A 23,995-nucleotide genomic window follows, 5' to 3' on the forward strand; every position below is an offset into this window, starting at 1 on the left:
AATACCCAAACTCTCCAAACGAGTGAGCTCCCCTTCTACCTTCTCGAGCAAGGCGTAAGGCACTGGGCGCGCCCGGAAATAGCACGGCGTGGCTCCTGGTTCGACTTGGAAAAGGGCTACGGCCCCTTTTATTTTCCCCAAACCAGGTTGGAATACATCTGGGTATCGTCCTAGCACCTCAGTCAACCCTTCAGAAACTGTTTGGAGGATGTGCTGCCATTGCAACCGCAAATGGCGCAACCAGTCCCGACCCAACAGGCTGGGCCCATGGCCACGCACCATGATAAGTGGGAAACGCCCCTCCTGGCGTCCATAAACAACAGGGGTCATTGTAGTTCCTGCAATGTCCAGTGGCTCCCCCGTGTAGGTGGCCAACCTGGCCTGTGAGTCGGTTAATGTAAGGGTCTGTATACCCTGCTTGATGCGGTCGAATGTCCTCTGGGCGATCACGGAGACCGCTGCGCCAGTGTCCAACTCCATCTCAAGCGGGTGGCCATTGACCCGTACTGTCACCTTACTGGGGGCCACACGGGGAGCTGCCACACAATGCAGCTGCAGGCAGTTGTCCTCCGTCTCCTCGTCCTCAGGAGTAGTTGCCGCAGGTTCATCCACATGGAAGGTACGGCCCCTGGGCTGGTCACAGTTTCGGTCGGAACGACGGGGCCTCTGGCGCCCCCAGGACCAGCGTCCGCGACGGGGTCGGCGCCTACAAGTCTGACACGGACATGGCTCCTCATCCATTGGTTCTGGAGAAGGCTCCCTTCGGGGAGGAATGTCCGACGGCCACTGGCGTCGGTCCGGACGTCGCCTCGCCCCAGGTACCGCAGGAGTGCGGGGGGACGTTTTCGGACGGAAGGGGTTGCGCCCCAAGGCATGCACTTCCATTCCCTGTACCTCCTGCACTCCTCGTTCTGCGCTCTCTCAGGACAATACTATTTGAAAGGCCTGTTGAAAAGTCAATGTTGGCTCAGCTAACAACTTTCTCTGGGTGGCCGCATTGTTTTTTTAAAAATATGTTTTATTGAAATTTTTTTCCCAAACAACAATTTTTCCCCTCTTACAAAGCAAATGCAACAATAATACAGAAATGTTTAACAATACACAAGTAACCAAACCCCTTTTGACCTAAACTAAACTAAACCCCCCCCCCTCCCCTTCCCCCTGGGTTGCTGCTGCTGGTCATCTGTCTTCCCTCTAACGTTCCCCTAGGTAGTCGAGAAATGGCTGCCACCGCCTGGTGAACCCTTGAGCCGATCCTCTCAGGGCAAACTTTATCTGCTCCAGTTTAATGAACCCCGCCATATCATTTACCCAGGCCTCCAGTCCGGGGGGATTCGCCTCCTTCCACATGAGTAGGATCCTGCGCCGGGCTACTAGGGACGCAAAGGCCACGACATCGGCCTCTTTCGCCTCCTGCACTCCCGGCTCTTCCGCAACTCCAAATAGAGCTAACCCTCAGCCTGGTTTGACCCGGGCCTTCACCACCCGCGAAATCACTCCCGTCACTCCCTTCCAATACCCTTCCAGTGCCGGGCACGCCCAAAACATATGTGCGTGGTTTGCCGGGCTCCCGCCACACCTCCCACATTTGTCCTCCACTCCAAACAACCTGCTCAATCTTGCTCCCGTTATGTGTGCTCTATGTAGTACCTTAAATTGAATCAGGCTAAGCCTGGCGCATGAGGAAGAGGAATTTACCCTGCTTAGGGCATCAGCCTACATACCCTCCTCTATCTCCTCCCCTAGTTCTTCTTCCCACTTTCCTTTTAGTTCGCCCATCGACTCCTCCCCCTCTTCCCTCATCTCTTGGTAAATCTCTGACACCTTGCCCTCTCCGACCCACACCCCTGAAAGCACCCTGTCCTGTATCCCCTGTGTCGGGAGCAACAGAAATCCCCTCACCTGTTGTCTAGTAAACGCCCTCACCTGCATATATCTCAAGAAATTTCCCCGGGGCAACTTATACTTTTCCTCCAATGCTCCCAAGCTCGCAAAAGTCCCATCTATAAATAAATCTCCCACCCTCCTAATTCCCAACTGGTACCAGCTCTGAAATCCTCCATCCATTCTTCCTGGGGCGAACCTATGGTTGTTCCTGATTGGGGACCCCACCAGGGTTCCCCGCACCCCTCTCTGTCGCCTCCACTGTCCCCAGATATTCAATGTTGCCGCCACCACCGGGTTCGTGGTAAACTTTAGGTGAGATCGGTAGCGGCGCCGTCACCAGCGCCTCTAAACTCGTCCCTTTACAGGACTTTCTCTCCAGTCTTTCCCACGCCGCTCCCTCACCCTCCATCATCCATTTACGTATCATTGCCACATTGGCGGCCCAATAGTAATCGCCCAAGTTCGGTAGTGCCAATCCTCCTCTGTCCCTGCTACGCTGAAGGAACCCCCTCCTTACTCTCAGAACTTTCCCTGCCCACACGAAGCTCATGATGCTCCTGTCTATTTTATTAAAAAAGGTCTTGGTGATTAGTATAGGGAGACATTGAAATACAAATAAGAACCTCGGGAGGACCATCATCTTAATTGCTTGCACCCTGCCCGCCAGCGATAGAGGCTGCATGTCCCACCTCTTGAAGTCCTCCTCCATTTGTTCTACCAACCGTGTCAGATTAAGTCTGTGCAAGGTTCCCCAGCTCCTAGCTATCTGAATCCCCAGGTATCGGAAGTTTCTTTCCACTTTCCTTAGAGGCAAGCCTTCTATCTCTCTACTCTGGTCCCCTGGATGTATCACAAATAATTCACTCTTCCCCATGTTTAGCCTATACCCCGAGAAATCCCCGAACCCCCTCAAAATTCGCATAACCTCTATCATCCCCCCCGCTGGGTCCGACACGTATAACAATAGTTCATCCGCGTATAACGAGACTCGGTGTTCTTCTCCCCTTCTAATCACCCCTCTCCATTTCCTGGAGTCTCTCAACGCCATGGCCAGAGGTTCAATTGCCAACGCGAACAACAATGGAGACAGCGGGCATCCCTGTCTTGTTCCCCTATATAGTCGGAAATACTCCGATCTATGTCGACCTGTAACTACGCTTGCCGTTGGAGCCCCATAAAGAAGTCTAACCCAGCTAATAAACCCGTTCCCAAACCCAAACCTCCTTAACACTTCCCATAAATACTCCCACTCCACCCTATCAAATGCCTTCTCTGCGTCCATTGCCGCCACTATCTCTGCCTCCCCCTCCACTGGGGGCATCATTATCACCCCTAATAGTCGTCGCACGTTAACATTCAGTTGTCTCCCTTTTACGAACCCTGTCTGGTCTTCGTGCACCACCCCCGGGACACAGTCCTCTATCCTCGATGCCAGTACCTTTGCCAACAATTTGGCGTCCACGTTCAATAATGAAATGGGTCTATAGGACCCGCACTGCAACGGATCTTTATCCCTCTTCAAAATTAACGATATCGTCGCCTCCGACATCGTCGGGGGTAGAGTCCCCCCTTTCCTGGCCTCATTGAACGTCCTCACCATCAACGGGGCCAACAAGTCCACATATCTTCTGTAATATTCCACCGGGAACCCGTCTGGTCCCGGGGCCTTCCCTGCTTGCATGCTTCCCAGTCCCTTAATAACCTCGTCCACCCCAATCGGTGCCCCCAGGCCTACCACCCCCCGCTCCTCCACTTTCGGGAACCTCAATTGGTCCAGGAACTGCCGCATCCCCTTCTCTCCCTCTGGGGGTTGAGACCTATACAGTTCCTCATAGAAAGTCTTGAACACCTCATTTATCTTTCCTGCCCTTCGCACCGTGTCTCCCCTTTCGTCTCTAATTCCTCCTATCTCCCTCGCTGCTGCCCTCTTTCGCAATTGATGAGCCAACAGGCGACTAGCCTTTTCCCCATATTCATACCTCCTCCCCTGTGCCTTCCTCCACAGTACCTCCGCCTTTCTGGTGGTCAGAAGGTCAAATTCCGTCTGGAGTCGTCTCCTCTCTCTGTACAATTCCTCCTCCGGGGTCTCTGCAAATTCCCAATCCACCCTTAAAATCTCCCCCAGTAATCGTTCCCTTTCCTTGGCCTCTGTTTTCCTCTTGTGGGCCCCAATGGAGATCAGCTCTCCTCTGACCACCGCTTTTAGTGCTTCCCATACCACTCCCACAGGGACCTCGCCGTCATCATTGACCTCCAGGTATCTCTCAATACACCCCCGCACTCTTGCACACACTCCCTCATCCGCCATCAGTCCCACATCTAATCGCCAGAGTGTTCTCTGCTCCCTTTCCTCTCCTAATTCCAGGTCCACCCAATGTGGGGCATGATCCGAAACCGCTATGGCTGAGTACTCAGCTTCTTCCACCCTAGAGATCAACGACCTTCCCAAAACAAAAAAATCTATCCAGGAGTACACTTTATGGACATGGGAGAAGAAGGAAAACTCCCTAGCCCTAGGTCTAAGAAATCGCCATGGATCCACTCCCCCCATTTGGTCCATAAACCCCTTAAGTACCTTGGCCGCTGCCGGCCTTCTTCCGGTCCTTGAGCTGGATCTATCTAGCCCCGGGTCCAGCACCGTATTAAAGTCCCCTCCTAAAATCAAGTTTCCTGCCTCCAGGTCCGGTATACGCCCCAGCATCCGTCTCATAAATCCCGCATCGTCCCAGTTTGGGGCATACACATTAATCAACACGACCTCTATTCCCTCCAGCCTGCCACTCACCATTACATATCTACCTCCGCTATCTGCTACGATGTTCTTTGCTTCAAATGCTACCCGTTTCCCCACCAAAATGGCCACCCCTCTATTCTTTGCGTCCAGTCCTGAGTGGAACACCTGTCCCACCCATCCTTTCCTTAACCTAACTTGGTCCGCCACCTTTAGGTGCGTCTCTTGGAGCATAACCACGTCTGCCCTTAGTCCTTTCAAATGCGCGAGCACTCGGGCCCTTTTTATCGGTCCGTTCAGGCCTCTCACGTTCCACGTGATCAGCCTCACTAGGGGGCTACCTGCCCCCCTCCCGTGTCGACTAGCCATTACCTTCTCTAGGCCAGTCCCATATCCCGCCTCCGCGCTCCCGCTCGCTCCCCCAGCGTCGCACACCATCCCCGCCCACCCACTCTTTAGCCATTTCCTTTTGGATTTCCGCAGCAGCAACCCAGTTGTCCCCCCCCCTCCCTCCCCCCCTCCCCGCTAGATCTCTTTCTAGCATGATTGCTCCCCCCATATTACTTCCGTAAGTCAGCTGACTTCAACTGACCCCGGCTACTCCTGCTCACTCCTCGACCCCCCCCGTGTGGGGAACTCCCATCTGCCTTGCGCCTGTCTTCCCGCCTTATTCTTTCTGGGGCGGGAACATCCCTTTACCTGACCCGCCTCTTATGGCGCAGCTCCCTTTCCCCTCCCCCTCCCCTTCCCCATTCTCCAACTATGTCCCGTCTTTCCCCCCTCACCGGCGCCCACATTTCCCCAATGTCTCCCCCCTTCCTAATTTACTTCTCAATTAACTTCAACCATAACATTAACAATAACATTTCCTGCAGCATCAGTCCCTCAGTTCCGATCCAATTTCTCTTCTTTGATGAAGGTCCATGCTTCCTCCGCCGTCTCGAAATAATGGTGTCTCTCCTGATACGTGACCCATAGTCTTGCCGGCTGCAGCGTCCCGAACTTCACCTTCCTTTTATGCAACACCTCTTTGGCTCGGTTGAAGCTCGCCCTCCTTCTCGCCACCTCCACACTCCAATCCTGGTATACCCGTACCACTGCATTCTCCCATCTGCTACTCCGCACCTTTTTAGCCCATCTCAGGACCTCTTCTCTATCCTTAAGGCGGTAAAATCGCACGATTATCGCCCTGGGTGGTTCTCCCGCTTTTGGTCTTCTCGCCGGAATCCGATTTGCCCACTCCACCTCCAAGGGGCCCGTAGGGGCCTCAGCACCCATCAGTGAGCTCAGCATCGTACTTGCGTACGCTCCACAGTCCACTCCTTCCACACCCTCAGGGAGACCCAGTATCCGAAGGTTCTTCCTTCGCGCTCCATTTTCTAGGACCTCGATCCTTTCAGTACACTTTTTATGAAGTGCCTCGTGCGTCTGTGCCTTAACCGCCAGGCCCAGGATCTCGTCCTCAATATCTGTCACCTTCTGCTCCACCACATGGAGCTCTGTCTCCTGGGTCTTTAGTGTCTCCTTGAGCCCCTCAATTGGCTGTAGCAACGGGGTCAGCACCTCCCTCTTCAGCAGCTCCACGCACCGTCTCACAATTTCATCCTGCTCAGGCCCCCATGTCGCCTGCGCTTTCTCCGCCGCCATCTTGTACTTCTCTCTTTCTGACCCTTTGGTCGACGATTCCTCGCGCTGCAGCCGCCGCCGCCGTTTTTTTCCTCCTTCGTTTGGGGGGGACTCCCTTCTCACGCACCCCACACCAGGTTGCGTCGTCGAAAAATTCCCCGTTGGGGCTCTTAAAAGAGCCCGAAGGTCCGTCGGAGCTGGAGCCGCCGAAACGTGCGGCTAGCTAGGCCTCACCGCAACCGGAAGTCCCTTCAGTGGCCTTGATGAGATCTTTTCACAGTTGTTCCCTCTGCTGCTAGAATTCACCTTTGATACAGGCCCTCAGGTCAGCTTGCAGCTTTAAGCTTGCCCTTCCCCCGCCTGCATGCTGGAAGAGGCCCTGTTTATCCTGCAGTTGCAGCCAAATCTTTTACTGTTTCTGCCGTGTCTGGCAACAGTCCACTCCTTCCACACCCTCAGGGAGACCCAGTATCCGAAGGTTCTTCCTTCGCGCTCCATTTTCTAGGACCTCGATCCTTTCAGTACACTTTTTATGAAGTGCCTCGTGCGTCTGTGTCTTAACCGCCAGGCCCAGGATCTCGTCCTCAATATCTGTCACCTTCTGCTCCACCACGCGGAGCTCTGTCTCCTGGGTCTTTAGTGTCTCCTTGAGCCCCTCAATTGGCTGTAGCAACGGGGTCAGCACCTCCCTCTTCAGCAGCTCCACGCACCGTCTCACAATTTCATCCTGCTCAGGCCCCCATGTCGCCTGCGCTTTCGCCGCCGCCATCTTGTACTTCTCTCTTTCTGACCCTTTGGTCGACGATTCCTCGCGCTGCAGCCGCCGCCGCCGGTTTTTTCCTCCTTCGTTTGGGGGGGGACTCCCTTCTCACGCACCCTTCCTGGGGGACACTGTCGGGGGAATATTGCAGCCTTCTTCCCACACCGGGAAATGGCAAACAAATGCCGTGGGGGCCCTGTAACGAGCCCAAAAGTCCGTTCCAAGCAGGAACTACCGAATATGCAACCTAGCTCTGCATAGCTGCACCCGGAAGTCGGTGGCCGCATTGTTAATACCGCAAACCAAACGGTCGCGTAACATTTCTGACAAGGTCTCACCATAGTCACAGTACTCCGCAATCCTGCGTAGCCTGGATATAAAATCGGCAAGGGATTCTCCAGGGGTCCTCTCAGCGGTATTAAACCGGTAACGCTGGACTATCGTGGACAGGCTTGGGTTAAAATGTTGCCCCACTATATTCACAAGTTCATCAAACGTTTTGGTGTCCGGCGCAGCTGGGTACGTAAGGCTCCTAATCACCCCAAACGTATGCGGGCCGCAGGCGGTGAGCAATATGACCACCTGGCGTTCGTTTTTGGTGATATTGTTTGCCCGGAAATAGTAACGCATCCGTTGTGCGTACTGGTTCCAGCTTTCCAGCGCAGCATCAAAAACATCCAAACGTCCGTACAGAGGCATGGTATAATAGAAAACAACTTCCAACCTGTATCCAACAAAAATCCAGGGAGGTGGCTTCAGCAGTGTAGACAGCTATTCACTTTAACCCTCGTCGCCAGTTTTGTAAGGGCCACGAAGAATCCAGCTCGAGTGTTAAGGATACAAAGCTGCACACTCCTTCCTCCTGGTTCCAAACTGGCCAGCTTTATTTATACTTGGAGTTTACTAATGGTTTCTCCGCCCCCCTCATTGGGGAAACACATACTCCCACAGGATTGTGGGATTGCCATTAGTCCCCAGCCAATGGTAAGCAGGCAGGTTATAACAAAGATGCATAATCAGCCACTATCTAATTGAATGGCAAACAGGTTCGAATGATCCCCTCTTCCAAATTCTTATCCCTGGTTTCCCTTTGCTGGGACCTGGCTGTGTTTCTGGGCTCACTGGCATGATTACTAGAATCTTTGGTCAGGTTGCAAGCATCACTGGTGTGTTCTCTAGGGCGTGGTCTGATTGCTAAGGCCTGCCTTGGTTGCTAGGGTCTGTTCTCTGGGACCTAGTCTGGTTGCTAAGGCCTAGTATTGTTGCTAGGGCCAAGTCAAGTTGTCAGGGCCTAGGCCGTTTGCCAGGGCCTAGTCCAATTGTCAAGGCCTAGTCTAGTTGTGAGGGCCTAGTCTGGTTGCCAGGGCCTAGTCTGGTTGCCAGGGCCTAGTATGGTTGTCAGGGCTTGTCTGGTTACCAGAGCCTAGTGCAGTTGCCGGGACCTAGTCCAGTTTTCAGGGCCTAGTCGGGTTGCCAGGGCCTAGTCCGGTTGTCAGGGTTTGGTCTGGTTTCCAAGGACGAGTCCAGTTGCCATGGCCTAGTCCGGTTGCCAGGGCCTAGTTCGGTTGCCGTGGCATAGAACATAGAACATAGAAAATACAGCACAGAACAGGCCCTTCGGCCCACGATGTTGTGCCGAACCTTTGTCCTAGATTAATAATAGATTATCATTGAATTTACAGTGCAGAAGGAGGCCATTCGGCCCCTTGAGTCTGCACCAGCTCTTGGAAAGAGCACCCTACCCAAACTCAACACCTCCACCCAATACCAAGGGCAATTTGGACATTAAGGGCAATTTATCATTGGCCAATTCACCTAACCCGCACATCTTTGGACTGTGGGAGGAAACCGGAGCACCCGGAGGAAACCCACGCAGACACGGGGAGGACGTGCAGACTCCGCACAGACAATGACCCAAGCTGGAATCGAACCTGGGACCATGGATCTGTGAAGCAATTGTGCTATCCACAATGCTACCGTGCTGCCCTTAAGAACAAATAAATCTACACTATATCATTTTCCCTTAATCCATGTACCTATCCAACAGCTGCTTGAAGGTCCCTAATGTTTCCGACTCAACTACTTCCACAGGCAGTGCATTCCATGCCCCCACTACTCTCTGGGTAAAGAACCTACCTCTGATATCCCTCCTATATCTTCCACCTTTCACCTTAAATTTATGTCCCCTTGTAATGGTGTGTTCCACCTGGGGAAAAAGTCTCTGACTGTCTACTCTATCTATTCCCCTGATCATCTTATAAACCTCTATCAAGTCGCCCCTCATCCTTCTCCGCTCTAATGAGAAAAGGCCTAGCACCCTCAACCTTTCCTCGTAAGACCTACTCTCCATTCCAGGCAACATCCTGGTAAATCTTCTTTGCACCTTTTCCAGAGCTTCCACATCCTTCCTAAAATGAGGCGACCAGAACTGTACACAGTACTCCAAATGTGGCCTTACCAAGGTTTTGTACAGCTGCATCATTACCTCATGGCTCTTAAATTCAATCCCTCTGTTAATGAACGCGAGCACACCATAGGCCTTCTTCACAGCTCTATCCACTTGAGTGGCAACTTTCAAAGATGTATGAACATAGACCCCAAGGTCTCTCTGCTCCTCCGCAATGCCAAGAACTCTACCGTTAACCCTGTATTCCGCATTCATATTTGTCCTTCCAAAATGGACAACCTCACACTTTTCAGGGTTAAACTCCATCTGCCACTTCTCAGCCCAGCTCTGCATCCTATCTATGTCTCTTTGCAGCCGACAACAGCCCTCCTTACTATCCACAACTCCACCAATCTTCGTATCGTCTGCAAATTTACTGACCCACCCTTCAACTCCCTCATCCAAGTCATTAATGAAAATCACAAACAGCAGAGGACCCAGAACTGATCCCTGCGGTACACCACTGGTAACTGGGATCCAGGCTGAATATTTGCCATCCACCACCACTCTCTGACTTCTATCGGTTAGCCAGTTCGTTATCCAACTGGCCAAATTTCCCACTATCCCATGCCTCCTTACTTTGTGCAGAAGCCTACCATGGGGAACTTTATCAAATGCCTTACTAAAATCCATGTACACTACATCCACTGCTTTACCTTCATCCACATGCTTGGTCACCTCCTCAAAGAATTCAATAAGATTTGTAAGGCAAGACCTACCCCTCACAAATCCGTGCTGACTATCCCTAATCAAGCAGTGTCTTTCCAGATGCTCAGAAATCCTATCCTTCAGTACCCTTTCCATTACCTTGCCTACCACCGAAGTAAGACTAACTGGCCTGTAATTCCCAGGGTTATCCCTAGTTCCTTTTTTGAACAGGGGCACGACATTCGCCACTCTCCAATCCCCTGGTACCACCCCTGTTGACAGTGAGGACGAAAAGATAATTGCCAACGGCTCTGCAATTTCATCTCTTGCTTCCCATAGAATCCTTGGATATATCCCGTCAGGCCCGGGGGACTTGTCTATCCTCAAGTTTTTCAAAATGCCCAACACATCTTCCTTCCTAACAAGTATTTCCTCGAGCTTACCAATCTGTTTCACACTGTCCTCTCCAACAATATCGCCCCTCTCATTTGTAAATACAGAAGAAAAGTACTCATTCAAGACCTCTCCTATCTCTTCAGACTCAATACACAATCTCCCGCTACCGTCCTTGATCGGACCTACCCTCGCTCTAGTCATTCTCATATTTCTCACATATGTGTAAAAGGCCTTGGGGTTTTCCTTGATCCTACCCGCCAAAGATTGTTCATGCCCTCTCTTAGCTCTCCTAATCCCTTTCTTCAGTTCCCTCCTGGCTATCTTGTATCCCTCCAATGCCCTGTCTGAACCTTGTTTCCTCAGCCTTACATAAGTCACCTTTTTCCTCTTAACAAGACATTCAACCTCTCTTGTCAACCATGGTTCCCTCACTCGACCATCTCTTCCCTGCCTGACAGGGACATACATATCAAGGACACGTAGCACCTGTTCCTTGAACAAGTTCCACATTTCACTTGTGTCCTTCCCTGCCAGCCTATGTTCCCAACTTATGCACTTCAATTCTTGTCTGACAACATCGTATTTACCCTTCCCCCAATTGTAAACCTTGCCCTGTTGCACGTACCTATCCCTCTCCATTACTAAAGTGAAAGTCACAGAATTGTGGTCACTATCTCCAAAATGCTCCCCCACTAACAAATCTATCACTTGTCCTGGTTCATTACCCAGTACTAAATCCAATATTGCCCCTCCTCTGGTTGGACAATCTACATACTGTGTTAGAAAAGCTTCCTGGACACACTGCACAAACACTGCATAGTCCAATTGTCGGGGCCTAGTCCAGTTGTTAGGGCCTAGTCTGGTTGGCAGGGCATAGTCCAGTTGTCAGGGCCTAGTCTGGTTGCCAGGGCCTAGTCTGGTTGCCAGGGATTAGTCCAATTGTTAGGGCTTAGTCTGGTTGCCAGGGCCTAGTCTGGTTGCCAGGGCCTAGTATGGTTGTCAGGGCTTGTCTGGTTACCGGAGCCTAGTGCAGTTGCCGGGACCTAGTCCAGTTTTCAGGGCCTAGTCGGGTTGCCAGGGCCTAGTCCGGTTGTCAGGGTTTGGTCTGGTTTCCAAGGACGAGTCCAGTTGCCATGGCCTAGTCCGGTTGCCAGGGCCTAGTTCGGTTGCCGTGGCATAGTCCAATTGTCGGGGCCTAGTCCAGTTGTTAGGGCCTAGTCTGGTTGGCAGGGCATAGTCCAGTTGTCAGGGCCTAGTCTGGTTGCCAGGGCCTAGTCTGGTTGCCAGGGATTAGTCCAATTGTTAGGCCTTAGTCTGGTTGCCAGGGCCTAGTCTGGTTGCCAGGGCCTAGTATGGTTGTCAGGGCTTGTCTGGTTACCGGAGCCTAGTGCAGTTGCCGGGACCTAGTCCAGTTTTCAGTGCCTAGTCGGGTTGCCAGGGCCTAGTCCGGTTGTCAGGGTTTGGTCTGGTTTCCAAGGACGAGTCCAGTTGCCATGGCCTAGTCCGGTTGCCAGGGCCTAGTTCGGTTGCCGTGGCATAGTCCAATTGTCGGGGCCTAGTCCAGTTGTTAGGGCCTAGTCTGGTTGGCAGGGCATAGTCCAGTTGTCAGGGCCTAGTCTGGTTGCCAGGGATTAGTCCAATTGTTAGGGCTTAGTCTGGTTGCCAGGACATAGTCTGGTTGCCAGGCCCTAGTATGGTTGTCAGGGCTTGTCTGGTTACCGGAGCCTAGTGCAGTTGCCGGGACCTAGTCCAGTTTTCAGGGCCTAGTCGGGTTGCCAGGGCCTAGTCCGGTTGTCAGGGTTTGGTCTGGTTTCCAAGGACGAGTCCAGTTGCCATGGCCTAGTCCGGTTGCCAGGGCCTAGTTCGGTTGCCGTGGCATAGTCCAATTGTCGGGGCCTAGTCCAGTTGTTAGGGTCTAGTCTGGTTGCCAGGGATTAGTCCAATTGTTAGGGCTTAGTCTGGTTGCCAGGACATAGTCTGGTTGCCAGGCCCTAGTATGGTTGTCAGGGCTTGTCTGGTTACCGGAGCCTAGTGCAGTTGCCGGGACCTAGTCCAGTTTTCAGGGCCTAGTCGGGTTGCCAGGGCCTAGTCCGGTTGTCAGGGTTTGGTCTGGTTTCCAAGGACGAGTCCAGTTGCCATGGCCTAGTCCGGTTGCCAGGGCCTAGTTCGGTTGCCGTGGCATAGTCCAATTGTCGGGGCCTAGTCCAGTTGTTAGGGTCTAGTCTGGTTGGCAGGGCATAGTCCAGTTGTCAGGGCCTAGTCTGGTTGCCAGGGCCTAGTCTAGTTGTTACGGGCTAGTCCGGTTGCCAGGGCCTAGTCCGGTTGTCAGGGCCTAGTCTGATTGCCAGGGCCTAGTCTGTTTGTCAGGGCCTAGTCTGGTTGCCAGGGCCGAGTCTGGTTGCTAGGGACTAGTCCAGTTGCCATGCCCTAGTCCGGTTGCCAGGGCCTTTCCGGTTGCTGTGGCCTAGTCCAATTGTCGGGGCCTAGTCCGGTTGCCAGGGCCGAGTCTGGTTGCTAGGGACTAGTCCAGTTGCCATGCCCTAGTCCGGTTGCCAGGGCCTTTCCGGTTGCTGTGGCCTAGTCCAATTGTCAGGGCCTAATCCGGTTGTTAGGGCCTAATCTGGTTGCCAGGGCCTAGTATGGTTGACAGGGCATAGTCCAGTTGGCAGGGCCTAGTCTGGTTGTCAGGTCCTAGTCCCAATTGATAGGTCCTAATCTGGTTGCCAGGGACTAGTCTGGTTGCCAGGGACTAGTCCATTTGCCATGGCCTAGTCCGGTTGCCAGGGCCTAGTCCGGTTGCTGTGGTCCAGTCCAATTGTCGGTGCCTAGTCCAGGTGTTAGGGCCTAGTCTGGTTGCCAGGGTCTAGTCTGTTTGGCAGGGCATAGTCTGGTTGCCAGGGCCTAGTCTGGTTGCCAGGGCCTAATCTGGTTGCCAGGACCTACTCCAGTTGTTAGGGGCTAGTCTGATTGCTAGGGCCTAGTCTGGTTTCCAGGGCCTAGTCCAGTTGTTAGGGCTAGTCTGGTTGGCAGGGCATAGTCCAGTTGTCAGGGCCTAGTCTGGTTGTCAGGGCCTAGTCCGGTTGTCAGGGCCTAGTCCGGTTGTCAGGGCCTAGTCAAGTTGTCAGTGCCTAGTCCGGTTGTCAGGGCCTAGTCCGGTTGTCAGGGCCTAGTCCGGTTGTCAGGGCCTAGTCCGGTTGTCAGGGCCTAGTCCAGTTGTCAGGGCCCAGTCCGGTTGTCATGGCCTAGTCCAGTTGTCAGTGCCTAGTCCAGTTGTCAGGGCCCAGTCCGGTTGTCAGTGCCTAGTCCGGTTTTCAGGGCCTAGTCCGGTTGTCAGGGCCTACTCCAGTTGTCAGGGCCTGTCTAGTCTGGTTGCCAGGGCCTAATCCGGTTGTCAGGGCATAGTCTTGTTGTCAGGGACTAATCCATTTGTCAGGGCCTAGTCTGGTTGCCAGGACTTAGTTTGTTTGCCAGGGCCTAGTCTGATTGTCAGGGCCTAGTCCAGTTGTCAGGGCCTGCCTAGTCTGGTTGCCAGGGCCTAATCCGGTTGTCAAGGCATAGTTTGGTTGTCAGAGCATAATCAGTTGTCAGGGCCTAATCTGTTTGCCAGGGCCTAGTCCGGTTGCCAGGGCCTAGTCTGGTTGTCAGGGCCTAGTCTGTTTGCCAGGGCCTAATCCAGTTGGCAGGGCCTAGTCTGGTTGCGAGGACCTGGTCTAGTTGCCATGGGGTCACTGACTCCTTTCCGGTTGGGTTCCCGGATGTGACGTCGGGCGCTCCGCGGAGCCGCTGCGAAAATGGTGTCGGTGACTCTGGGTGAGTTTGTGGAAAACTCGGCCGCGGTCTCAGGGAGGGCCCGTGCTGGGTCCCGGGGAGGGTCCGTGCTGGGTCCCGGTCCGGGGGGGGGGAGAGAGGCCCGGGTGCCCGTCCTGCGGGGGAGGCCGGCCGCCGGCGGAGGGAGGCCCGGTCCCCGGCGGAGGGAGGCCCGGTCCCCGAGACGCGGGCTGGACTGATCCCCAGCAGCCTGGTGTCTGGGCCCAGCGGCAGCTGTTGTGTAAATTTGTATTTTAACATCTGTAACCCCCGTCATCAGGGAGCCAGCTCCCCCCCGGGGTCTCTGCTTCACTGCAGGGAGGAGGGTGGAGCGAGCTCGGTTATCCCGGGTAGGGAGCTCTGTATTCCCGGATAGGGCACTCTCTATTCCCGGATAGGGAGCTCTGTATTCCCGGATAGGGAGCTCTGTATTCCCGGATAGGGAGCTCTATTCCCGGATAGGGAGCTCTGTATTCCCGGATAGAGAGCGCTGTATTCCCAGATAGGGAGCTCTATTCCCGTATAGGGAGCTCTGTATTCCCGGATAGAGAGCGCTGTATTCCCGGATAGGGAGCTCTGTATTCCCGAATAGAGAGCGCTGTATTCCCGGATAGAGAGTGCTGTATTCCCGGATAGAGAGCGCTGTATTCCCGGATAGGGAGCTCTGTATTCCCAGATAGAGAGCGCTGTATTCCCGGATAGGGAGCTCTGTATTCCCGGATAGCGAGCGCTGTATTCACGGATAGGGAGCTCTGTATTCCCGGATAGGGAGCTCTATTCCCGGATAGGGAGCTCTGTATTCCCGGATAGAGAGCGCTGTATTCCCAGATAGGGAGCTCTATTCCCGTATAGGGAGCTCTGTATTCCCGGATAGAGAGCGCTGTATTCCCGGATAGGGAGCTCTGTATTCCCGAATAGAGAGCGCTGTATTCCCGGATAGAGAGCGCTGTATTCCCGGATAGAGAGCGCTGTATTCCCGGATAGGGAGCTCTGTATTCCCAGATAGAGAGCGCTGTATTCCCGGATAGGGAGCTCTGTATTCCCGGATAGCGAGCGCTGTATTCCCAGATAGAGAGCGCTGTATTCACGGATAGGGAGCTCTGTATTCCCGGATAGGGAGCGCTGTATTCCCGGATAGAGAGTGCTGTATTCCCGGATAGAGAACGCTGTATACCCGGATATGGAGCTCTGTATTCCCGGCCGGGGAGCTCTGTATTCCCGGATAGGGAGCTCTGTATTCCCGGCAAGGGAGTTCTGTATTGCCGGATATGGAGCTCTGTATTCCCGGCCTGGGAGCTCTGTATTCCCGGATAGGGAGCTCTGTATTCCCGGATAGGGAGCTTTGTATTTCCGGCCGGGGAGCTCTGTATTCCCAGATAGGGAGCTCTGTATTCCCGTATAGGGAGCTCTGTATTCCCGGATAGGGAGCTCTGTATTCCTGGATAGAGAGCGCTGTATTCCCGGATAGGGATTCTGTATTCCCGGATAGAGAGCGCTGTATTCCCGGATAGAGAGCGCTGTATTCCCGGATAGGGAGCTCTGTATTCCCGGATAGAGAGCGTTGTATTCCCGGATAGAGAGCGTTGTATTCCCGGATAAGGAGCTCTGTATTCCCGGATAGGGAGCTCTGTATTCCCGGCCGGGGAGCTCTGTATTCCCGGATAGGGAGCTCTGTATTCCCGGATAGGGAGCTCTGTATTCCCGGCCGGGGAGCTCTGTATTCCCGGCCGGGGAGCTCTGTATTCCCGGATGGGGAGCTCTGTATTCCCGGATGGGGAGCTCTGTATTCCCGGATAGGGAGCTCTGTATTCCTGACTGGGGAGCTCTGTATTCCCGGATAGGGAGCTCTGTATTCCCAGCCGGGGAGCTCTCTATTCCCGGCCAGGGAGCTCTGTATTCCCAGCTGTGGAGTTCTGTATTCCCGGATAGGGAGCTCTGTATTCCCGGATCGGGAGCTCTGTATTCCCGGAGAGGGAGCTGTATTCCCGGATAGGGAAGCACGGTAGCATTGTGGATAGCACAATTGCTTCACAGCTCCAGGGTCCCAGGTTCGATTCCGGCTTGGGTCACTGTCTGCGGAGTCTGCACGTTCTCCCAGTGTCTGTGTGGGTTTCCTCCGGGTGCTCTGGTTTCCTCCCACAGTCCAAAAATGTGCAGGTTAGGTGGATTGGCCATGCCAAATTGCCCTTAGTGTCAGAAATTGCCCTTGGTGTTGGGTGGGATTACTGGGTTATGGGGATAGGGTGGAGGTGTTGACCTTGGGTAGGGTGCTCTTTCCAAGGGCCGGTGCAGACTCGATGGGCCGAATGGCCTCCTTCTGCACTGTAAATTCTATGATAATCTATGATAGGGAGCGCTGTATTCCCGGCCGGGGAGCTCTGTATTCCCGGATAGGGAGCTCTGTATTCCCAGCTGGGGAGCGCTGTATTCTCGGATGGGGAGCTCTGTATTCCCGGATAGGGAGCGCTGTATTCCCGGCCGGGGAGCTCTGTATTCCCAGCTGGGGAGCCCTGTATTACCGGATAGGGAGCTCTGTATTTCCAGATAGGGAGCTCTGTATTCCCGGCCAGGGGAGCTCTGTATTCCCGGATAGGGAGCTCTGTATTCCCGGATAGAGAGCGCTGCATTCCCGGATAGGGAGCTCTGTATTCCCGGATAGGGAGCTCTGTATTCCCGGATAGAGAGCGCTGTATTCCCAGATAGGGAGCGCTGTATTCCCGGATAGGGAGCTCTATTCCCGTATAGGGAGCTCTGTATTCCCGGATAGAGAGCGCTGTATTCCCGGATAGGGAGCTCTATTCCCGTATAGGGAGCTCTGTATTCCCGGATAGAGAGCGCTGTATTCCCGGATAGGGAGCTCTGTATTCCCGAATAGAGAGCGCTGTATTCCCGGATAGAGAGCGCTGTATTCCCGGATAGGGAGCTCTGTATTCCCAGATAGAGAGCGCTGTATTCCCGGATAGGGAGCTCTGTATTCCCGGATAGAGAGCGCTGTATTCCCAGATAGAGAGCGCTGTATTCACGGATAGGGAGCTCTGTATTCCCGGATAGGGAGCGCTGTATTCCCGGATAGACAGCGCTGTATTCCCGGATAGGGAGCTCTTTATTCCAGAATAGAGACGCTGTATTCCCGGATAGAGAGCGCTGTATTCCCGGATAGGGAGCTCTGTATTCCCGGATAGGGAGCTCTGTATTCCCGGATAGAGAGCGCTGTATTCCCAGATAGAGAGCGCTGTATTCGCGGATAGGGAGCTCTGTATTCCCGGATAGGGAGCGCTGTATTCCCGGATAGAGAGTGCTGTATTCCCGGATAGAGAACGCTGTATTCCCGGATAGGGAGCTCTGTATTCCCGGATAGGGAGCTCTGTATTCCCGGCCGGGGAGCTCTGTATTCCCGGATAGGGAGCTCTGTATTCCCAGCAAGGGAGCTCTGTATTGCCGGATATGGAGCTCTGTTTTCCCGGCCGGGGAGCTCTGTATTCCCGGATAGGGAGCTCTGTATTCCCGGATAGGGAGCTTTGTATTCCCGGCCGGGGAGCTCTGTATTCCCAGATAGGGAGCTCTGTATTCCCGGATAGGGAGCTCTATTCCCGGATAGGGAGCTCTGTATTCCCGGATAGGGAGCGCTGTATTCCCGGATAGAGAGTGCTGTATTCCCGGATAGAGAACGCTGTATTCCCGGATAGGGCGCTCTGTATTCCCGGATAGGGAGCTCTGTATTCCCGGCCGGGGAGCTCTGTATTCCCGGATAGGGAGCTCTGTATTCCCGGCAAGGGAGCTCTGTATTCCCGGCCGGGGAGCTCTGTATTCCCGGATAGGGAGCTCTGTATTCCCGGATAGGGAGCTTTGTATTCCCGGCCGGGGAGCTCTGTATTCCCAGATAGGGAGCTCTGTATTCCCGTATAGGGAGCACTGTATCCCCGGATAGGGAGCTCTATTCCCGGATAGGGAGCTCTGTATTCCCGGATAGAGAGCACTGTATTCCCAGATAGGGAGTTCTGTATTCCCGGATAGAGAGCGCTGTATTCCCGGATAGAGAGCGCTGTATTCCCGGATAGAGAGCGCTGTATTCCCGGATAGGGAGCTCTGTATTCCCGGATAGAGAGCGTTGTATTCCCGGATAGAGAGCGTTGTATTCCCGGATAAGGAGCTCTGTATTCCCGGATAGGGAGCTCTGTATTCCCGGCCGGTGAGCTCTGTATTCCCGGATAGGGAGCGCTGTATTCCCGGCCGGGGAGCTCTGTATTCCCGAATAGGGAGCGCTGTATTCCTGGATAGGGAGCTCTGTATTCCCGGATAGGGAGCTCTGTATTCCCAGCCGGGGAGCTCTGTATTCCCGGATAGGGAGCTCTGTATTCCCAGCTGGGGAGCTCTGTATTCCCGGATAGGGAGCTCTGTATTCCCGGCCTGGGAGCTCTGTATTCCCGGATAGGGAGCTCCGTATTCCCGGATAGGGAGCTCTGTATTCCCGGATAGGGAGCTCTGTATTCCGAGCTGGGGAGCTCTGTATTCCCGGATAGGGAGCTCTATTCCCGGATAGGGAGCTCTGTATTCCCAGCCGGGGAGCTCTGTATTCCCGGCCAGGGAGCTCTGTATTCCCGGATAGGGAGCTCTGTATTCCCGGCCGGGGAGCTCTGTATTCCCGGATAGGGAGCGCTGTATTCCCGGATAGGGAGCTCTGTATTCCCAGCTGGGGAGCTCTGTATTCCCGGATAGGGAGCGCTGTATTCCTGGATATGGCGCTCTGTATTTCCAGCTGGGGAGCTCTGTATTCCCGGATAGGGAGCTCTGTATTCCCGGCCAGGGGAGCTCTGTATTCCTGGATAGGGAGCTCTGTATTCCGAGCTGGGGAGCTCTGTATTCCCGGCCAGGGGAGCTCTGTATTCCCGGCCACGGGAGCTCTGTATTCCCGGATAGGAAGCTCTGTATTCCCGGATAGGGAGCTCTGTTTTGCCGGCCGGGGAGCTCTGTATTCCCGGATAGCGAGCTCTGTATTCCCGGATAGGGAGCTCTGTATTCCCGGCTGGGGAGCTCTGTATTCTCGGATGGGGAGCTCTGTATTCCCGGCCAGGGAGCTCTGTATTCCCGGATAGGGAGCCCTGTATTCCCGGCCGGGGAGCTCTGTAATCCCGGATAGGGAGCTCTGTATTCCCGGATAAGGAGCGCTGTATTCCCGGATAGGAAGCGCTGTATTCCCAGCTGGGGAACTCTGTATTCCCGGATAGGGAGCTCTATTCCCGGATCGGGAGCGCTGTATTCCCAGCTGGGGAACTCTGTATTCCCGGATAGGGAGCTCTGTATTCCCGGATCGGGAGCGCTGTATTCCCAGCTGGGGAACTCTGTATTCCCGGATAGGGAGCGCTGTATTCCCGGATAGGAAGCGCTGTATTCCCGGATAGGGAGCTCTGTATTCCCAGCTGGGGAACTCTGTATTCCCGGATAGGGAGCACTGAGTTGCCGGCCGGGGAGCGCTGTATTCCCGGATAGGGAGCGCTGTATTCCCGGATAGCGAGCTCTGTATTCCCAGCTGGGGAACTCTGTATTCCCGGATAGGGAGCTCTGTATTCCTGGATATGGAGCTCTGTATTCCCAGCTGGGGAGCTCTGTATTCCCGGATAGGGAGCTCTGTATTCCCAGCTGGGGATCTATGTATTCCCGGATAGGGAGCTCTGTATTCCCGGCCAGGGGAGCTCTGTATTCCCGGATAGGGAGCTCTGTATTCCCAGCTGGGGAACTCTGTATTCCCGGATAGGCAGCTCTGTATTCCTGGATATGGAGCTCTCTATTCCTGGATAGGGAGCTCTGTATTCCCGGATAGGGAGCTCTGTATTCCCAGCTGGGGAGATCTGTATTCCCGGATAGGGAGCTCTGTATTCCCGGATAGGGAGCTCTGTATTCCTGGATAGGGAGCTCCTTATTTCCGGCTGGGGAGCTCTTTATTACCGGATAGGGAGCTCTGTATTCCCGGATAGGGAGCTCTGTATTCCCGGCTGGGTAGCTCTGTATTCCTGGAGAGGGAGCTCTGTATTCCCGGATATGGAGCTCTGTATTCCCAGCTGGGGAGCTCTGTATTCCCGGATAGGGAGCTCTGTATTCCCGGATAGTGAGCTCTGTATTCCCAGCCGGGGAGCTCTGTATTCCCGGATAGGGAGCTCTGTATTCCCGGATAGGGAGCTCTGTATTCCCGGCCGGGGAGTGCTGTATTCCCGGATAGGGGGCGATGTATTCCCAGATAGGAAGCGCTGTATTCCCGGATAGGGAGCTCTGTATTCCCAGCTGGGGAACTCTGTATTCCCGGATAGGGAGCTCTGTGTTGCTGGCCGGGGAGCGCTGTATTCCCAGATAGGGAGCGCTGTATTCCCAGCTGGGGAACTCTGTATTCCCGGATAGGGAGCTCTGTATTCCTGGATATGGAGCTCTGTATTCCCAGCTGGGGAGCTCTGTATTCCCGGATAGGGAGCTCTGTATTCCCAGCTGGGGAGCTATGTATTCCCGGATAGGGAGCTCTGTATTCCCGGCCAGGGGAGCTCTGTATTCCCGGCCAGGGGAACTCTGTATTCCCGGTTAGGGAGCGCTGTATTCCCGGATAGGAAGCGCTGTATTCCCGGATAGGGAGCTCTGTATTCCCAGCTGGGGAACTCTCTATTCCCGGATAGGGAGCTCTGTATTCCCGGATATGGGAGCTATGTATTCCCGGATAGGGAGCTCTGTATTCCCGGCCAGGGGAGCTCTGTATTCCCGGCCAGGGGAACTCTGTATTCCCGGTTAGGGAGCGCTGTATTCCCGGATAGGAAGCGCTGTATTCCCGGATAGGGAGCTCTGTATTCCCAGCTGGGGCGCTCTGTATTCCCAGCTGGGGCGCTCTGTATTCCCAGCTGGGGAACTCTGTATTCCCGGATAGGGAGCTCTGTATTCCCGGATAGGGAGCTCCTTATTTCCGGCTGGGGAGCTCTGTATTCCCGGATAGGGAGCTCTGTATTCCCGGATAGGGAGCTCTGTATTCCCGGCTGGGGAGCTCTGTATTCCCGGAGAGGGAGCTCTGTATTCCCGGATATGGAGCTCTGTATTCCCAGCTGGGGAGCTCTGTATTCCCAGATAGGGAGCTCTGTATTCCCGGATAGGGAGCTCTGTATTCCCGGCCGGGGATCTCTGTATTCCCGGATAGTGAGCTCTGTATTCCCGGCCGGGGAGCTCTGTATCCCCGGATAGGGAGCTCTGTATTCCCGGATAGGGAGCTCTGTATTCCCGGCCGGGGACTGCTGTATTCCCAGCTGGGGAGCTCTGTATTCCCGGATAGGGAGTGCTGTATTCCCGAATGGGGAGCGCTGTATTCCCGGATAGGGAGCTCCGTAATCCTGGATTGAGCTGTGCTCCAGTTGGGTTGATGGGCAGCTGATTCCAATGTCAGTGAAAATCCAGCCCATAGAATCAATGGAAGTTCGGAAATAACTTGGTGGCAGAGAGGGAACCCCCTGGAGATGCTTTCAATTCTTCCATGACAAAGGGAAGATTCTTCCCCCAACACCTTGGCAGACAGTATTTTACGGTTAGTCAGGCTATGAATGCAGTGGCGTGGATGAAATTTTATAATATCATGGAACGAGGACAGAAGCTTCAATTTTAACAGAAAGTGCAGAATTCTGCTATGGGACGTCAGGTTAATATCAATGGTCTTTCCTCTTCATGGACCCCCTATTTCCATTCTATTGAAAAGCTTAATTAATAGAATTATAGAATCCCAACAGTGCAAAAGGAGGCCATTTGGCCCATCGAGTCTGCGCTGACCCTCCAAAAGAGGGCTCTACCTAAGTCCACACTCCAAGCCACCCCATAACCTAACCTGTGTATTCCTGGACACTAAGGGCCAATTTAACATGGCTACCTTGTCTTTGGAGCTCCAGTAACTGAGTTATGACTGAGTCCAGAAGCTCATCATCTGTCTCAGGCTCACTGATCCCGGCCCACAGCAACCCTCTGAATACCTGGGATGCCCCTGCCTCCACCTGCTGTGGATCAGACAGTGTGAGGTGCTCACCAGATTATGGCTATTCTAGAACTAGGTCAAACCAGATGTGTGCCTCTGCACTGGTGGAGGGTATGGGTGAGCGTTCTTCTCTATTGGGGTCCGTGAATTCCCTCCTCTGTGCTTCTCTTGGGGCTGGAGCCAAAGACCTGTCTCATGGATCGCTTCCCAGATGTGGATGCGAAAGAAAGGCGAGGTCAAAGTCCGTGACAGGAACCCCTCAATTGCCCCCCTCACGATGTACTTAACTTTCTCGAGGTATAAAAGCCCTGCAAGGGATCCCCCGGCTGTACTGAGGCACTGGATGGAGCAAGCTGACCTCTCACCCCAACAGCACCTGCCTACGAGCAATCAGCGGCAACAATTTAAGACTTATATTGATTTTTGTCAGGCAAATGTATAAAGAGTTAAGGAACTAAGGCAGGTAGAAAGACGGTGTTAAGATGGTAAATGATGGAACAGGTTCAAGGGGCTGAATGGCCTGTCCTATTCCTCATCGGGTGCATGTAAATGATCCTGCGGCAATATTTGAAAAGGAGCAAAACGTTCTACTGGCCTGGAGAACCAACCCCACCAAAAATAGATTCACTGATCATCTGTCTTATTGCTGTGTGTGTCATTTTGCTATATGGAAAACAGCCGCCACATCAAAGGCAGCTCATTGTACGTGAGACACTGACACATTTTTCTTTCTTCTAGAATGTAACCTGTTAATGGGGTGTAATATTGTCTTTCCTGGCAACTTTTCAGGTTTTTACAAATGTTTCCCAACTTTTGCATCGCTCGAGATGCCTTGGTAACATTTTGATGAAAGCCTGTATTTTGAAGATCATTCCTATATTTCAAAATTGGTATTGATTTTTGTCAGGCAAGGACATTAAGATTAAGGAACTGAGGCAGTAGATAGATGGAATTAATGAATGGCCTCCTGTTTCTCGGTCTCCTCTGGTAGGTGGCAATATTCGAAAAAGGAAATAATTCTGCGGTTAATTTTTAAGTTGAACACAGTGGCGGAAGAGTAAATGGCAAGATAAAGTTTGCATTTTAAAGGGCATTGTTGCCTTTGAAGCTAAGTCCCAAGTTAGCCTTGGATGCAAAAGGCCCTGGCTATATTTGATCTCATTGAGAAAGCCAAACTCAAGTACTTAGTGATTTTCGACATTAAGCTTGAGGGCCTCTTAATTCCAAAGCAAGTGTTATACTGAGAATTGCAAATTCTAGTCATCCATGTGTACCTTCTTGGGTTCAGTTACACAAGTTGAAGCCATTTGAACATCATTGAAGGGAGTTGACCCGCGCTGCCCTGTATTGACTTTCGTGGGAACACAGGGATTTAACAGATGTGTCCCTTGTTACTGGAGATTTGTGCCTTTTTGCGCATGAATTTCTTCAACTTCTCTCTGTACCAAATTGCCTTTTGTGAGCGAGGTCTTTCCATGAATCAGCAAGCTGTTTTTATTTCCAATGACTGGACGTATTCAGCAAAAGTTTATGATTTCATTCACTTATTTCCCATCAGTACAGCTTTCCTGGGAGGCTGTCGACATCCATCCATCTATCCGAGATGATGGACATGCGCCAAATTTAATCTGTCAGGGATGAGGCACCTTCATGTGGTGCCCTTCTGATGACTGACGAGATCAGCCCATGAGAGGCAGGTTCTGCCTCTGT

At 53.4% G+C, this 23,995-nt stretch overlaps 1 protein-coding gene across 6 annotated transcripts in view; it reads left to right on the top strand.

The window, feature by feature from the left end:
• The first annotated feature begins 14,216 nt into the window (after nucleotides 1-14,216).
• Nucleotides 14,217-23,995, top strand: part of c25h19orf47 (chromosome 25 C19orf47 homolog) — a 43,252-nt gene continuing 33,473 nt past the window's right edge. For 4 of the 6 annotated variants that reach the window (XM_072489993.1, XM_072489994.1, XM_072489995.1 and 1 more), the window contains exon 1: nucleotides 22,786-22,987. In XM_072489993.1, the coding sequence (XP_072346094.1) occupies nucleotides 22,801-22,987 (187 nt within the window). In that variant the 5' untranslated portion in view covers nucleotides 22,786-22,800. Of the gene's footprint in view, nucleotides 14,305-22,785; nucleotides 22,988-23,995 lie in introns of those variants that run through there. The other 2 variants (XM_072489996.1, XM_072489999.1) reach the window with 2 other exon arrangements.

The sequence above is a fragment of the Scyliorhinus torazame genome, chromosome 25 (assembly GCF_047496885.1).
Source record: "Scyliorhinus torazame isolate Kashiwa2021f chromosome 25, sScyTor2.1, whole genome shotgun sequence".
Classification (NCBI taxonomy): domain Eukaryota; kingdom Metazoa; phylum Chordata; class Chondrichthyes; order Carcharhiniformes; family Scyliorhinidae; genus Scyliorhinus; species Scyliorhinus torazame.